Source organism: Alosa alosa, chromosome 7 (assembly GCF_017589495.1).
Source record: "Alosa alosa isolate M-15738 ecotype Scorff River chromosome 7, AALO_Geno_1.1, whole genome shotgun sequence".
NCBI lineage: Eukaryota > Metazoa > Chordata > Actinopteri > Clupeiformes > Clupeidae > Alosa > Alosa alosa.
The window spans coordinates 30,678,168-30,693,969 of NC_063195.1; the positions used below are offsets into that span (position 1 = coordinate 30,678,168).

The following is a 15,802-nucleotide window of genomic DNA, read 5'->3' on the forward strand; positions in this document are numbered from 1 at the left end:
AGGATCCCGTATTATTTAGCGTTATTGGTTAAAAAAAACTGGGTCAGCCAGTGGCGTGTTGGTAAGCGCATTAGAACTGGTTGTGTCAGTGTCGGTGGAGACCCTTTCCTCTGCCCTAGTGCTGTTGAGAGGAGGGGGCAGTAGAAGCGGTAGTTGCCCTGGGTCACCAGAGCGGAAGATCCCAGTACATTATCTCCCCGCCCAACATGGCCTAATGGTGTTTCACATCCCATAATGAGCCTCCATAATCTGAGCAGAAGAACACCATTAGCCACCAGTGAGCTCTCCGTGCGCGACGCACCAGGAAGTGCGAGCAGATAATCAAATGAATGAAGGGCCTTAGGAGGGCGATTAAGGTGCCCTTAAGGGAGTGGTCGCCGGCAGGGTGATGGCCAGAGGGCAGCGGCGGCACCGTCCTAATGCTGCCCACAGTGCACAGCAGGCCGAGGACCTCAGTGGGAACGTCCATTAGCACAGCAAGGACGAGAGGAGAGCTGCGGAGCATCTAGTTCACACGTAATCTGGAGCGACTGTAAAAGCCATTACTGAAGGGCCCTACAGGCGTGATGTATTTGTCATTACCAAGATGGTGGACAGTCAGCCTGACCAGAACAGATACTGACTTGAATGGGTTGCAGTGATAGACAGTGATTACAGTGATGTGCGCAGTGTTATTCCATTATTATAAATGGGCTCAACATTTAATAAGTAGAAAACTCTGTTGTGTTTTTTGCAAACATTTGTTCATCAAGACTTCTGGTTTCTAGATCAAGGATTCTTGATCTGTAGATACTTAAATCTCAAAGGATTTGTTGTGTTTTTTTTTTCTTTGTGAAAGCCTGGGAGGTTTCCCACTTCTGTCCAGTTGTGTTGGGTTTCCGCCTGCTGTCCAGTTGAAAGGTGCCGCTCTAAAAAAGACAGGAAAAGGAAATGGTTGTTCTTGCTGTAATGTGTTTTGTGAAGGCCGCACTTCAAAGCACTGACTCTGCCCTCTGTCTCCTTCCCTCTGTGTGACCACGCCTGAACTGGACCTCCTGCCCCCTCCAGAGTACACCGTAAGTACCCCCTCGATGTCCTCAACCTCTCTCATCTCCCTCTCTCTCTCTCATCTCTCTCTCTCTCTCTCTCTGAGCAGCTCAGCAGCACTGTAATGCTAGCCGTCAGTTTTGTGGTAGGAGTTCTTGCATAAGCACAACTATTTCTATGGCGCTGTGGGCCCTTCTAGAATGATGATCTAATTCCATGTGTTCTACAAAAGAACTCCTCCATATGCGTATATCCTTCCTTAATGGCTAACCAGCGGTAAAAACACTAGGCTAAATAATAGGCTTCAACACATGCAGTTTTGGCCCTCTCAGGCTTTTAACTGTAGTGACGTTTTTAAGTGGCAAGTTTTTTTTCCTGTGGTTTTTGCAAAATCAATGAGGCTTGTTGCTTTTTGTCTTGGCCACATAATGGACTCGAGTCGGGAGTGTTTTTCTAAGGAACATTAATGCATTGTGTTTTGTTGACATGACACTTTTTGTGCTGTGCAACTGGTTTGACATGATATCAATGTTTAATAATAATTGTGTAGCTTTTAATAAACGCTCAGAGAATTTGTAGGTTATAAGGTCAAATGACCGTATAAGGGCAACAGTATCAAAGGATTGTTCTATGGACTAGGTATAGAATAGCGCAGAACATGATTGGGGTAGAACAGACTTCCTTGTAGGTCTTATACAGCTCCCAGTCCCACTCAAGACCTGAGTCATTCTGTGCCAGATGCGTCCAGTGTTCCAGGATGGCCAGTGCCCCTGTTCTCATGTCGGACATATGGAGGGTGACCTTTTCGTAAGCCCTCAGTGTCTCTCATGTCAGGCCACGGCTTTGATGTCTGATTTCCATTGAAACCAGCAAAGCCCCAGGTCAGCCAGACAGGTCACCATGGTGAGCCAATTTATTAATTGGTTAGCAACCACTGTGACCAAATAAAAGCTATGGAATGTGTCGTATTGTTTCGTCCCCTGATGTGGACATTTTGTTCATTCTTTTAGATGTAGATGTAGCTCCCAAAAGTGGTTTTAAAACTGGACCATTCATGGTTGAAAAGGCCCCCAACGCTGAGGTACTTTCAGAGTGAGAGTGCTTTGACAGCTATTGTGTTTAGTACACTCAGTTCTCTAAGCCTTCGACATCTTTTAATAGAGACTGTCAGTTTCTGTCCATCTCACTGAAGCCCATAAAACTCCGGCACAACCTCCCAGCATCCCAAGGCTTTTAATTTGACATGCTTGGCCACAAGATTATGTCAAAGAACATGTCATGTGCAATATGCGGGTTATATAGCACACATTAAAAATGGATGAAACTGCTCTGATACAAGATATGTCAACTTATTTGATCCACACAGTTTCTAAACTTTTTTTGCCACTGAATGTTGAGTGTGGAGCGTGTGACAGTTCCTCCATCTCCATCTTGCGAAATCAGGCCACGGACTGGGAAAAAAAAAGGAAAGGCTCTCATCTATCTCATTAGAGATTAGTGGCAGAAGCTGTGGAAGCCTGTGGATGGGCCCGTTGGAGAATTAATTCTGATTAATTACTCTGATTCACCCGTAACTGTGCCAACCGTTCTGTATCTCACATACTGCCACACTCGCCTCTCGTCTCCCATGGCTCCCCTGTCGCTCTTCATCCTCGTACGCTCTCCATCCCATAATTCATCACATTTCCGTTCCTTTTGTTCTTTTGTTCCGCGTATGGTTCTTGTCGGTCCCCGTCTGTGTGGTTGGCTCCTTCCTTCTGTCTCCTCCTCTCTTGAGTTTCTCTTCCCTCTCTTCCTGCTCTACTCCATCACTCTCATTACTCCCCCCTCCTCTCCTCTCCTCTCTCTCTTCCCTCTCTTCTTCTCTTCTCTCATCTCATCTGTTTGCTTTGTTGCCTCTTCATAGGTCCCAGTCTTCTCCTCCTGTTCTCCCCCGATACTTACACCCTCCCAGCTCTTGTCTCCCCTCTGTTCTTTTGGGTCCTCCCCTACTTCTGTCCTCCTGGGCTCTCTGTTTCTCACTCACTCCCATCCCCTCTGGTTCCTCCCTCCCCTCCTCTCCTCCTCTCCTCCCCATCTCCTCTCCTCCTCTCCTCTCCTCCTCTCCTCCTCTCCTCTCTCCCCATCTCCTCCCCTCCCCTCCCCTCCTCTCCTCCCCATCTCCTCTCCTCCCCTCCTCTCCCCTCCTCTCCTCCCCATCTCCTCTCCTCCCTCCTCCCCTCTCCTCTCTCCTCTCCTCTCCTCTCCTCTCCTCCGCTGCTCTCCTCTCCGCTCCTCTTCTCTCCTGTCCACTCCAGTCTTCCCTCAATCCCTGCTCTCTCATCCTGTGCACTCATTGACTTGTCCGTTCCCTGCTCTCTCATCCTGTGCACTCATTGACTTGTCCGTTCCCTGCTCTCTCTCTCTCTTCCCTCCTCCTCTGTCTCCTGTCCTCCTTTCTCTCTCTCCATCACCCTTCTCCCTCTCTCAGATGGACAGTGTGTCCCCTCACTGCTGGCTTAATGGCCTCCCATGTTTGATTTGATTTAATCTGATATGATGGCCCAGCGGTGAGTCCCCTCGCCTTTGTGTTATAAATGGACTCAGGCAGCATTATGGTTATTGCCAAAGCCTGTCTCTCTATCTCTCTCTCTCTCTCTCTGTCTATCTATCTCTCTCTCTCTCCTTCTCCCATCAGGGGCTTGTTCTTCTCCCAGGGTCGCTAGCTCTGCCGCTGCCACTGAGGCAGATAACGCCGTAGCGAGTTCCTTCAGCCTGCGCGCCCCGCTAATCGAGATCAAAGAGAGAGATTTCATTAGCTTGTTGTAATTGAATGCTGTGTGTGAGGGAGAGAGGGAGAGAGAGCGTGTGTGTGCGTGTGTGTGTGTAAGAGAGAGAGTTTACACGTGTGTGTGTGTGTGTGTGTGTAAGAGAGAGAGAGTTTACACATGTGTGTGTGTGTGTGTGTCTGTGTGTGTGTGTGTGTGTGTAAGAGAGAGAGAGTTTACACGTGTGTGTGTGTAAGAGTGTGCACGTGTGTGTGTGTGAGTGTGTGTGTGTAAGAGTATGTGTAAAAGTGTGCACATGTGTGTGTGTGTGTGTAAGAGTGTGCACATGTGTGTGTGTGTGTCTGTAAGAGTGTGCACATGTGTGTGTGTGTGTGTGTGTGTGTGTGTGTAGGTCTGTGATTTATGCCTGTAAGAGCAGCTACGTACGCGCGACAGTGGCAGTATTCATCTGCAGGGTACCTGTATAATGCCTTCATCAATATCAATCTTCCTCCCTCCGTGATGCAGCTTTCATTAACAGCACGATTCTTTTTGTCCGTTTGTTTGCAGTGTTCGTTTCTGCCAAAGTTCTCCATCCACATAGAGACGAAGTACGAGGACAACAAAGGCTCCAACGACCACGTGAGTACAGCCCGTTTTCATTAGACTGATTACAGCATGTGTTGCTCCACTTTTATTATGCATCAATTATCCCAGCGGTAATCTGGCCTCACACAGTCCACATTCCGCATAATAGCCTCTGCTTTTAGAGGTCACTGTGTGTGTGTGTGTGTGTGTGTGTGTGTGTGTGTGTGTGTGTGTGTGTGTGTGTGTGTGTGTGTGTGTGTGTGTGTCTGTGAGACGGTGAAATTGAGGTTTTTATTTGAGTCCATTAGAGGTGCTCATCATGTAGCCCTCATATCCACATAACATTTATCAGCGTGTTTGATGGGCTGTCGGCTACAGTAGAACTCACATTAAAGACAAGCCATTTCCCCCTCTCCTCCTCCTCCTCCTCCTCGGTTTTTCATCTCACTGCGGCTGCGAACACACAATGGTTTGCCGTTGCTCGCGTTTACGTTCAGATACGCACACTCACCACCTCTGTGTCCTTACATAGCTTGTGCTCATACCGCTGTTTTCCCCGCAACCCGAGCAAGACAGACGGATCAGCTTCACGTCAATTCATCCTTTACTTCTTCTCTTCCATCACTTTCTCCCTGTTTTCTTTCGCTTTGTCATCCCCCTCTTTTTCTAGGTCTCATCTTTCAGCTTTTTAACAATGCACAAACAAAAGCAGTTGGTCGCTTAATTATCTTCTGTTTACTGTGTGGGGACCAAAACACTGCGTTGCTTTGGAATAAGCTTTTTGTCCCCCCCACCCTAACCTGACCCTAGCCAGATGAATGTCGTTCCGCTTAGCTCCGCCTAGCTTCACTCACATCCATCTGGGACCTCTTCCATTGAGAGTGATTTCTCCAACCAACTTTATGGTTTAGCCAATCAGGGCGAGGGCGAAAGTTTCATAGATGTGACATAGCGTAGAAGCGACTGTGAGTCTGTTATTAGCGTCCACGGGTTGGCTTTCGATGTGAGTGGTTGAAGTAGCACGTCAATAGATGAGGACAAATTAGCTTATTCAATCATATGCAAGCATTTTTGATTAGGCCCAGCCTTCTGAAGCAACACTTCAATGGATCGGTTCCAGATGGATGAGTTGAGCTAGGCGGAGCGAAATTCATCTGGCTATTGCCAGGTTACCCCCACCCCCCTCGCCCAATCATCCTCTTTAACAAACAGTTGTTGCTTTGCGGCTTCCTCAAGCACCTATGTAATCTTGATCTCTGATTGCGGCTATGGAATTGCTCCCGGTAAGGAGTGCCGTGTAAATGAGAGCTCACATATGCTTCGTCCAGACGTTTTGTATGTGGTAGAAAAGTCCTTTAAAGGCGGCTGAGTCGATTTGACCTACTTTAGAGACAGTACTATTAGAGAAAAACAATAAGACACTGAAGTGGAAGTGGAGTTTTAGGGAGAGGCTACAAGCACAAGAGGCTCCAGCACCATGATTGAGACGCACATGTGTGTGTGTGTGTGTGTGTGTGTGTGTGTGTGTGTGTGTGATACTGTGTGTGGGTGTGTGTGTGTGTGACACACACACACACACAATAATCATTGACATCACACACACACACACACACAAGCACACACACTAGCAGACACACATCTTCCAAGCTCCCTGCTCATAATGTGAAACCCAATCTCCCCAGTGATGGTGTTACACAAGACCATTGTGATGGGCCCCCGAGGCGCCAAACACAGGCGCAGCTTTCTGTTTCTGTCTGCTGTTATTTCAGCGCGTTTGACTTGATTCGACTTGTCGACGCTCTCCTCCTCCCCTCCCCTCCCCTGCGCTCTCTACGGCAGAGAGCTGTGAGGTAAACACCTGCCCGACCCCTGACCCCCCCAGCTCGCTCACTCCCTGACGGCACGACTCCGTGGCCCCTGCAGTGAGGTCGCCGTGGAGTCCAGTCGGGAATGGGGGCAGACGGTCGTGGACGCGGCGAAGATGGGACGGAATTCTGTGTTTGTTGATAGGGAGGACGGAGTGGAATTTGGGCGTTTGCTGACAAGCGAGATGGGTTGGAATTTGGGGCTTAGGTCAAGTCAGGGATGAGCGTGTGCCTGTGTGGACAGGAGAGAGTGAGGAATGTCCTCTCAGGGGTCAGAGGTCAGTCTCATCTCAGCCGTGTCCGAGACTGTTGAAGAAGTAGAGGGAGGCCTAGACGGCGGCCGGCCTTAAACAGACAACCACAAATCACATTTCTTTCTCATCTCTTCAGCTGTCAATTCAACCGGGACCCAGTGGACCTCTGGCATTTGTGAGAGCTTAGAGGTTCTCTTTCCTTTTTCTCTCTCTCTCTCTCTCTCTCTCTCTCTCTCTCTGCTTTTATCTCCTCCTGCCCTCCTACTGCCCTTTGTCTGTCTCTCTCTCTCTCTCCATCTCTCTCTCTCTCCATCTCTCTCTCTCACCCTCTCTCTCTCCATCTCTCTCTCTCACTCTCTCTTTCTCGCTCTCACTCTTCTTGTCCTCTCCACCCAATTCTCAGTGCCCCCTCAGTTTATTTCTTTCCTTCACTGTGGCGGCTTATGTATGCTCCGATCACAGCGGTCAGCAGATGAGCTGTGAGGGGTCTGAATGAGGCCGTGCAGGTCAGACCGCAGCGGTCAGACGAGTCACTCGCTAAATAAGAACTGGCCGAAAGTGCTGCGCGCTTATCTGAATGTTTTCATCAGATTTAAAACAAGTTCAAGTCCATATTCTAGTTAAACACCATATAACATATATACCAACTTCAACAAGCTGTAAATCATGTTAATACAGAACAGTTGATTGAATACATTGATTAATGCATGGAGTACATACCGGTATATAATTCTATTATTTTAAGTCTGAAAATCCCACTGAAAGGCTAATATACTGACGTAGCATCATTGCACAACCTGCAGAGCCAGGAGAGATGAGTTGTGAGATGAGGAGAGGGATCTGATTAGGCCTGAAGGAGGCTTTCTCTCTCTCTCTCTCTCTCTCTCTCTCTCTCTCTCTCTCTCATCACTCCCAAATAACCCAGTATGCCCCTCATACCCTCTCACACACTACTCAGAGAAATATAGAGACAGACAGACAGACACTCACACACACACAGACACACACACACACACACACACACACACACACACACACACACACACAGACAAAGGGAGAGCAAGACAGACAATCTCTCCATCCCCCCCCTCTCTCTCTCTCCTTGTCTGCGGTCGAGCGAGAATAATAAAGGCCATTTCCTCTGTCTTCTCCAATGCCAGGTCTCTGTTCTCTTCTCTTTCATCTGTCCCCTCTCCTCTCCTCCTGGTCATCGATCCCTACTGGTCAGGTCAGGCCGAGCCCATTTGTCCCACTGACCCACCAGGACCATTCATGTAATCTCACCTCAAGAGCCAGAGAGAGAGAGCCAGAGAGAGTGATGGAGAGGTAGAGTGTTGGGAAGAGAAATGAAGTGATCCAGAGAGAAAGCGAGAGGGAGGAGGAAACCCCGCTCCGCTCCGTCTGAAGCACTCTGTCCCTCGTTCCTTTTCCATGTGGTGCGGAGCCCTCTGGCCCCGTGGGCTCTGGCTCTCTGCTCCACCCCGAGACAAACAGCTGGCAGCACTTCAGCACCTCCGGCCTCTCAGTCCAACCCCAGTGCAGAGCCACCTTCCGCCGCCACGCGCCTCTGGCTATTAGCACACAGCCAATCGTTATTGGAATTCTATAGTTAAAGGTGTTAGGTGCTAGCTAATGTGATTGGGCCTGGGCGATGGCTAATGGAAACGTTCTGTGGTGCTTCCAGGGCCTAATGGTTGTGTTTGGTGCTGTTTGGATGCCTAATGTGTCACCGCTGAGTTTGCCAGAGTGATTAGATTATGTAGCACATCCAACACTGAGTGCCTAGTTTACCCGAAGAGCCTCGGTGGAAAGGGGAAAGCTCCCTTGGTGCAGCGTAAAAGCTAGTGCGTGATCATCGATCATCAGCTCGTGTGTGTGTGTGTGTGTGTGTGTGTGTGTGTGTGTGTGTGTGGCGTCGTCGGTGGAGTCGTTCTCCAGTCAGCGTATGTGCCGCTAGCGCTCCGGGCTGCATTGCGCTCTGCAGCGGCTGTGTTTTTGTGCCAATGCAGTGGCAGGCCGTGATGGAGCAGACCTCGGGTTATTCAACCCTCTGCCCCCGCATCCGCAGCGCAGTAGGCTGCAGAGGGTTGGGGGGGTGGGGGGATGGGGGTTTAGATACTGCTCCCGCTCATTGATGGCCGGGGACCACTGGAGTATAACCGATGGGAGGGGGAAAGTCATCACGGGCATATCGGTGCAAAAGTTAAATCTATAGTGCCATCTTGTGGCAGGGAGGTGAACTCGCACTGCTCAAGCAAATCAGCCAAGGCCTGCAGGGATGTTTTTTTTATTATTGTCATGGCATCATTATGCCGCTCTCCTTCAGCTCACTGAAGAGGATCAGATCAGTGTTATTGGTGGATGGAACCTGCTTTGAATTATTAAATCTCCTGAAATGAAGGCCATAGTTGTCTTTGTGTTATGAAGAAGTGAATCCTTGGCTTTCCATTGCTAGATTCATGCCTGTGTACGTTTTTTCTTCCCTTTGCTTTTATTCACTTTGCCCATATTTAAGAGTTGTCGACCTTGGACTTCATTTTTCTTCTTTTTTTGTGCAGATCTTTGACACGGAGGGCAAGGACCAGGACCAGGAGAGGGAGGTGTGTTTCGTGGACATCGCGTACGATGAGATCCCCGAGCGATACTACAAGGAGTCTGAGGTAAGAACTACATGAGGGGGGGGCAAAACAAAAGAGAATTACTATCCAAAACAGTATCACAAGTGGCTAGACAAGAGACAAGAGAAGAACATGCAGAGTTGTCCAAAGATCATTTTCGATTTTGCACCCTAAATGTTGTAGAAATGTTATTGATGATGTTCTTAGAGTAGTGTTTGACTTGTGGGGTTGTCACAGAGACATTAGCCTTCTCAGACATAGTGTACGTAGCTAGCCACGGTGCTTATGTCAACCCGCCATCACTTCTGCTTCATCTTGTCCTGTTACTCCTCTAGCTCATCTTTTCCTGTTACTCCTCTAGCTCATCTTGTCCTGTTACTCCTCTAGCTCATCTCAGAGTAGTCCGGCTTGTCTTCCATGTTTTCCGTAAGTCTGTCTCATCTTTCTTGTTTTTTTTCACGTTGCCGGGGGGCAGGACCTGCGCTACTTCCGCTCGGAGAAGACGTCGCGGGGCGTGCTGCCCGAGGGCTGGCGGGACACGCAGGAGCCCATCATGTGCTCCTACAAACTGGTCACCGTCAAGTTCGAGGTGTGGGGCCTGCAGACGCGCGTCGAGCAGTTTGTGCACAAGGTGGGACCCTCTCACCAGCCGCTCACACTCACACGGGCCACGGGCATCACATATGTCACATAGGTCCTCTTCACTCACACGGGCATCACATATGTCACATAGGTCCTCTTCACTCACACGGGCATCACATATGTCACATAGGTCCTCTTCACTCAGTTCATGCAGTATGTCCCTGGCACTTGGGTTTGAGTCGTCACACTCATTCCACCGTCATTATTGCGCTGTATATGTTAAACTATTCCAAATATAGCACTATATGTACGTACTTGCTAACAAAGTGCTAAATGCTAACTAAGCTCTCCTGTGGTTTTCTCCGTGGTGTCAGGTGATCAGAGATGTTCTCCTCCTGGGCCACAGACAAGCCTTCGCCTGGGTGGATGAGTGGATTGGTATGTCCTGTCACACAGCTTTGACCAAAAACACAAAATCAATAGATTAAGAAGAGAAAATAATTTTGTTGCAAGCCAAGTAAAGAATAGTTATCAGCTAAATGACTTATGAACATGAACTGCATTTGAGTAGAAATAAACGAGTGTATAAACGAGTGTATAATGGATGTCATGATACTAATGGAGTCATGCAGTGTATAAGTGATCTGTCATGTCACCTGCATCCTGCATGTGTTTTTGATCACTGCAACCAAACCCATCCTCGCCACTCACCACCCACACCTCTTCTCTCTCTACCAAGTGTCTTGTACTAACACTGCCCTGGATGTGTGTGTGTGTGTGTGTGTGTGTGTGTGTGTGGACACTGAGGATATTAACTTCCTCCATTTGTTCTATCGCAGTGTGGAGCCCCGTGGGCCATGCCTGTGCTCCCTGGTCCAGGACATAATCACCCATCTCCCCCATCCACTGCTCCAGCTCCCTCTGTCTCTCACACACACACACACACACACACACACACACACACACACACACACACACAAACACACTCTCTCTCTTTGCATACCAGCCCTGTTCGCCTTGAGGTCAGATCAATACCTCCACAGGGCCAGAGCAGGCTTCACACGATGGCCCATGCAGATTAGTGCCCCCCCCCCCCCCCCCCTTCTCCTTGACCTGCAGTGACCACCAGTGTGGTCGGGCGAGATTAGAGACTTGGATGCTGCCTCAGCAGCTCTATTAGCTGATGAGCGCCGGGCTGCCCTTCGAGGAATTCTTCAAGGAGGCCAGCTCGGGGAGAGACCAGATGTAATCACACGGCAGCTCTCTCAGCTCCAAGAGATGAGCAGTGGGGTCTGCCAGTAGAAATGTGTTTCACGTTGTCACGGCGACCTGCTCAATGGACTTTTGCAACAGAATGGTATCCCTGAATGCAAGTAGTCAGTCGTGCTATTTCAAATGCAAAATGTAGCAAACTTCCCTTTAAAGCATATTTAGAGCTTCTTCATGTCATAATATTGTCTTGCACTCTCTTACACTATGAAGCTATTGCAAGTGAGGGCAGACACATAGTGCATCATATTCCGAATGGGTTATGAATAGGTTGTCAATAGGTTATAGAGAGTTCTGACTGCAATGGGGCAATGTGTGATGGTGCTGAGAGGATGTGAATTGTGTGTGTGTGTGTGTGGTGTGTGTGTGTGTGCCCTGATAGTCTGAGTGTGAAGTCCACTAACTCCTTCTGTATGTGTGGTGTCGGGTGAGTAGGGTAAGTAGCTCACTGCTTGTGCTCCGTGCACTGGGACTCTCTCTCTCTCTCTGTCCTCTACACTCTCCTGGACAGAGCACCACACCTCACCTCACCTCACCTCAGATGCACGTGGCCTTCTAGAGACTCTCCTCTCTTGCGTTCATGAAGACCTCCTTTATTTTTCTCATCCTCTTCTTCTTTCTTGGGAATGTTTTGGTTTTGATTCATCTGATCCAGCTCCTGCGTTTCCTTTTTTTGGCGGGCGGAAGGATTCTCTTGACTGTACTCGGATCTGCTGAGCTTAAGGCCCGACTAGCTTTCACAGCAGGCTCCAGTCTCTCTCTCTCTTTCTCTCTCTCTCTCCGTGGCCTTGGGAAAGCTAGATCAGCCTCCCTCCCTCCTTCTCCTTCTCTCCCTAGTGTTGCTTCATGCTGAAGCACTAACCCCATTTGGCTCTCCTTCCTGCCTGCCCTTATTAGTGCAAGCTGTAGCCTCCCACCCCCTCACCTCCACGCTTGCACTCGCCCACCTCCTAGCTCGACCAATCAGAATGTCCCTAATGGAAGATACCCAACATCTTGCTCCACCCCACCCCCCCTCCCTCTTTGCAGATATGACTCTGGACGATGTGCGGGACTACGAGAAACAAATGCATGAGAAAACCAACATTAAAGTTTGCCTTGAGCAGCAAGAACAGTCCACCAATTCACCGCCATCCCCCGATGGCATAGAGATCCATGACAAAGCCAGCGTATGTGGTGTTTGTTTGTTTTCACATTTGTTTGTTTGTTTGTTTGTTTATTTGTCAGCGTCTTTGTGTTTGAGTGTGTGTGCGTGTGAGAGAGAGAGTGTGAGTGTGTGTGTGTGTGTGTGTGTGAGTGTGAGTGTGTGTGTGAGTGTGTGTGTGTGTGTGTGTGTGTGTGTGTGTGTGTGTGTGTGTTCATATGTTCCTCTCCCCTGGCACCCCGGTCACTTTGTGACTAGCGTGCCCTAATGACACTGGCCATCCACTCACTGTCCCAACATTCACCCACTCACTCAGTCACCATCGACATCCATGACAGCCACTCACCCAGCCACGGAGCCAAGCAGCCTATGCATAGCGTACCGTAGCCATGGAAACACTCTCTGAAGTGGCCTGCTTTAACTCTGTTAGGGATGGATGCTTATTGTGCCGCATATTACGCATCACACTTTGCCATTAGGAGTGATTAGCCTTTTAGCCAATTTCAGCCTGCCTTATTAGCATTGCGCATGCAAAACAAATCTGAAGCGAGTTTTGTGACTAAACATATGTAAACAAGAGTGTGATGGTGTGATGGTGCCTAAACTGTGTACTGGACTACTTTGTGTCCTCCGTCATATACTCCTCTCTCTCTCTCTCCATCTCTCTCTCTCTCTCTCTCTCTCTGTCCCTCTCTCTCTCTTTCTCTCTTCTCTCTCTCTCTCTCCCTCTTTCTCTCTCTCTCTCTCTCTCCCTCTCTCTATCATTTTCTCTCTCCATGATCCCTCTCTCTGACCCTGCGCCTCTCTCCCTTCAGACATGACGATGGATGAGGTGAGAGAGTTTGAGCGCACTATCCAGGCGGAAACCAACCAGAAGATCGGGGTGTTCCCGCCGTCCATCTCTATCGGCGAGACGGCCCTGTCCTCCCTGACCCCCACCGGCCCCGCCAGCGCCCCCTCCACCCCTCTCTGCACCGACGCCCCCGACTTCCTCTCCATCCCCAAGGACCGGCCCCGCAAGAAGTCCGCCCCAGAGACGCTCACCCTGCCCCAGCCCGCGTCCGCCCAGGACCCCGCCTCCACCTCTCCGTCCACCCCTGGCCCGGCCACCGCCCCCATCTCCAACCACGCCCCCTGGAGCTCAGAGGCCACTCAGATGGAGTGATGTCACTCTTTTGCTGCCCCCCCCCCCCACCCTCCACCCCCACCACACACACACACACACACACACACACACATACATTTCTGCTTCTGCATCCACCTTCCCCCCCCTCACAGACACACCTCTGGCCTCCCGCCTGCTCACTGCGCAATCTCTCAGCTGTCGTCCAGTCCAGCCGCTCACGCTCTAGAGTCCGTCTCCGCCAAAACTCCCAAATCCCACTGCTGATGCCACTGGAAGCACCACCAAAGTGTGGGCATTGGAGGATCGCAAAGTCTTCCCCTGAACGACCCACTCCGTCCCTCGCAAACCTCTCATGGTCATCTTTGGATTCCAGCCAGTGGCAAGCTAGACCACATCCTCGACCCAACAAAGAGAATATGCATTCATTTAATCACGTGTGTGTGTGTGTGTGTGTGTGTGTGTGTGTGTGTGTTTGTTTGTCAGTCTGTTCTGTGCACCAGTTATAAAACAATGCATCCTGTCCTCTCTGTTAATCCCGAGACTTTTGCAGAGCCAGACACAGTTACCAGTTATTCACCTTCTCCTGTCTTTTCCCCAGAGTTTGTATGTAGACAAGCTTCCACTGCGTAGCCATCCAACCCGTGGCCTGAGGCACGCTGCCTCAGCAGCGCAGATGGAAATATTCTTAGCAACACGGCTGATCGCTTTGAAATGTCATCGCAGTGTGCGTTGCTATGCCACAACTGAAATGGAAGCGAAGCGATTTAGCTCCGACCGGTGCGTCTCGAGCGGCGTTGGGATCCGCCTATCGAAGTCGTTCTTGTCCTGTAGATCTACACGTGCATTGTATGTGAAGAGTTTGGTTCCAAAAACGCAAATCTACATTTTTAAAAACATGTTATTTAATTGTGTATTTCAGGTAATATCAATCAAATTGCTGTTTTGATTGAACAGTGTAAAAAAATGATTTATGAAAATTCATTGAAATGGTGGATATAGCGTTTCGGAACCAAACTTTTCATGTGTTCTCAGTAAAAAGCAGAAGTAAAAAAAAAAACAGGATCTTGACCAATCAGAGAAGAGAGCATGAGAAAGGCGGAGTTAACGTTCTCAGGCCCCACCCTTTTTTGATAACACAGGGCAGGAGATGGACTTCTCCCCTATCACTGCTTTTGCTAAATATCTACATATGTACAGCTTTCTCTACGGTAACAAAGCTCTTGATAATCCAACCAAGTTTACACACCAATAAATCTACAGCTACGGTGGGAGAGAACAATTGAATCAGAAAAGGAATCTGACGAATGGTTTTATTGAAGAAATATGGCTCAGCATTTTTGCCAACGTATGGAGAGTCAATGTACAGTAGTGTACAGTTCACATGTCTCAGAAAGACATGAAGTGCCAGGGGGTGGCTGAATAGCATTTAATGTGGCATTCCTGGATTGCCATGCTTTTGCCATCATGGCTCTGAAATCTTAACAGAAGCCAGAAGCCATTTGAAGTCTGTGAGATCTACCCTCACATGCATTTAATATCGCTCAGCCAAGTGACTGATCATACACAAGATCCAAGATCTATGGATATACACACACACACATATATATACTGACTGGACGGCCAGAGTGCAGTGGATTTTCAATTGATGTCTTTTACACATGGAGTGGACAGGGCAGTGAACCAACTGGCCGACCTTTAAATTTGTAGAGGTCACTTTGAAACATGCCTTATGCGCTTGGTCTATTCATTATACTCTGAATGCTGGATAGGATTGGCTTAACCAGTCCTGGTGCACAGCATTTTACATGACGTAAAAAACAACAATAACACTGTTGTCATGCCAACTCTTCTGTTAGACACAGGGGAGGAGGGGCCAAGGTTTTGATTTGATTTGTGAAGAGATCCTCTCCTGGGTTGCACTTGTTGAAGTACTTTGATAAGCTGCTCTTTGTCATTGAAGATTAGCCATCGTTTCAGGGGGGGGGGGGGGGGGGGGCCTTAAAGCCGCATGGAATGTTCTCCAACATATGTACGTATAGGGAGTATATATGAGTCTATAGAGGCAGAATAGGAGGTGGAAGAGTTGAATGTGACTTGATAGGTTGTAGTTAGTTGCCATATGATAAATATGAGTCTCCAATCAAAAACTGAGCATGCTCGGAGAAAATAACCCACCCAGTGCCTCTGCATGTGAAAAGTGTATCTTCTAGTCTGTATGCCAAAACCTCCTGCAAACAGTATTTAAAAATGAAACCATAAAGGAAGTTCTGTCTTCTGTGACATGTTTTTAATTTGCCTCGCTTGTGAAGGAGTCAAGTTAGACATCTTCTTGAATTTGACATATCAGATCATTAGATCAGCTGTGTAATAGCCTAACGTGCTTTCAATGAAATGCTTTTCTGTAAATCTGAGCACAAACAGTCCATTTGAAGTTGGGGTCGTGAATTGATATTTTCCCTTTTGGCAATCACTGTTATATATATTTTTTTCCCAAATAACGTGAGACTTGAGAAAGACAACATGTTGAAGAGTGGACTGTAACTAGTGCACTCATGCTTCTAACAATCAGGTGTTTTTTTTCCG

At 48.6% G+C, this 15,802-nt stretch overlaps 1 protein-coding gene across 3 annotated transcripts in view; it reads left to right on the forward strand.

Moving 5' to 3' along the window:
- Positions 1-13,296, forward strand: part of LOC125297474 (cytoplasmic phosphatidylinositol transfer protein 1-like) — a 72,558-nt gene extending 59,262 nt beyond the window's left edge. For 2 of the 3 annotated variants that reach the window (XM_048247819.1, XM_048247820.1), the window contains exons 4-9: positions 1,048-1,055; positions 4,344-4,415; positions 9,039-9,140; positions 9,574-9,729; positions 10,055-10,118; positions 12,909-13,296. In XM_048247819.1, the coding sequence (XP_048103776.1) occupies positions 1,048-1,055; positions 4,344-4,415; positions 9,039-9,140; positions 9,574-9,729; positions 10,055-10,118; positions 12,909-13,258 (752 nt within the window). In that variant the 3' untranslated portion in view covers positions 13,259-13,296. Of the gene's footprint in view, positions 1-1,047; positions 1,056-4,343; positions 4,416-9,038; positions 9,141-9,573; positions 9,730-10,054; positions 10,119-11,978; positions 12,119-12,908 lie in introns of all 3 variants that reach the window. The other variant, XM_048247821.1, reaches the window with a different exon arrangement.
- The last annotated feature ends 2,506 nt before the right edge of the window (positions 13,297-15,802 follow it).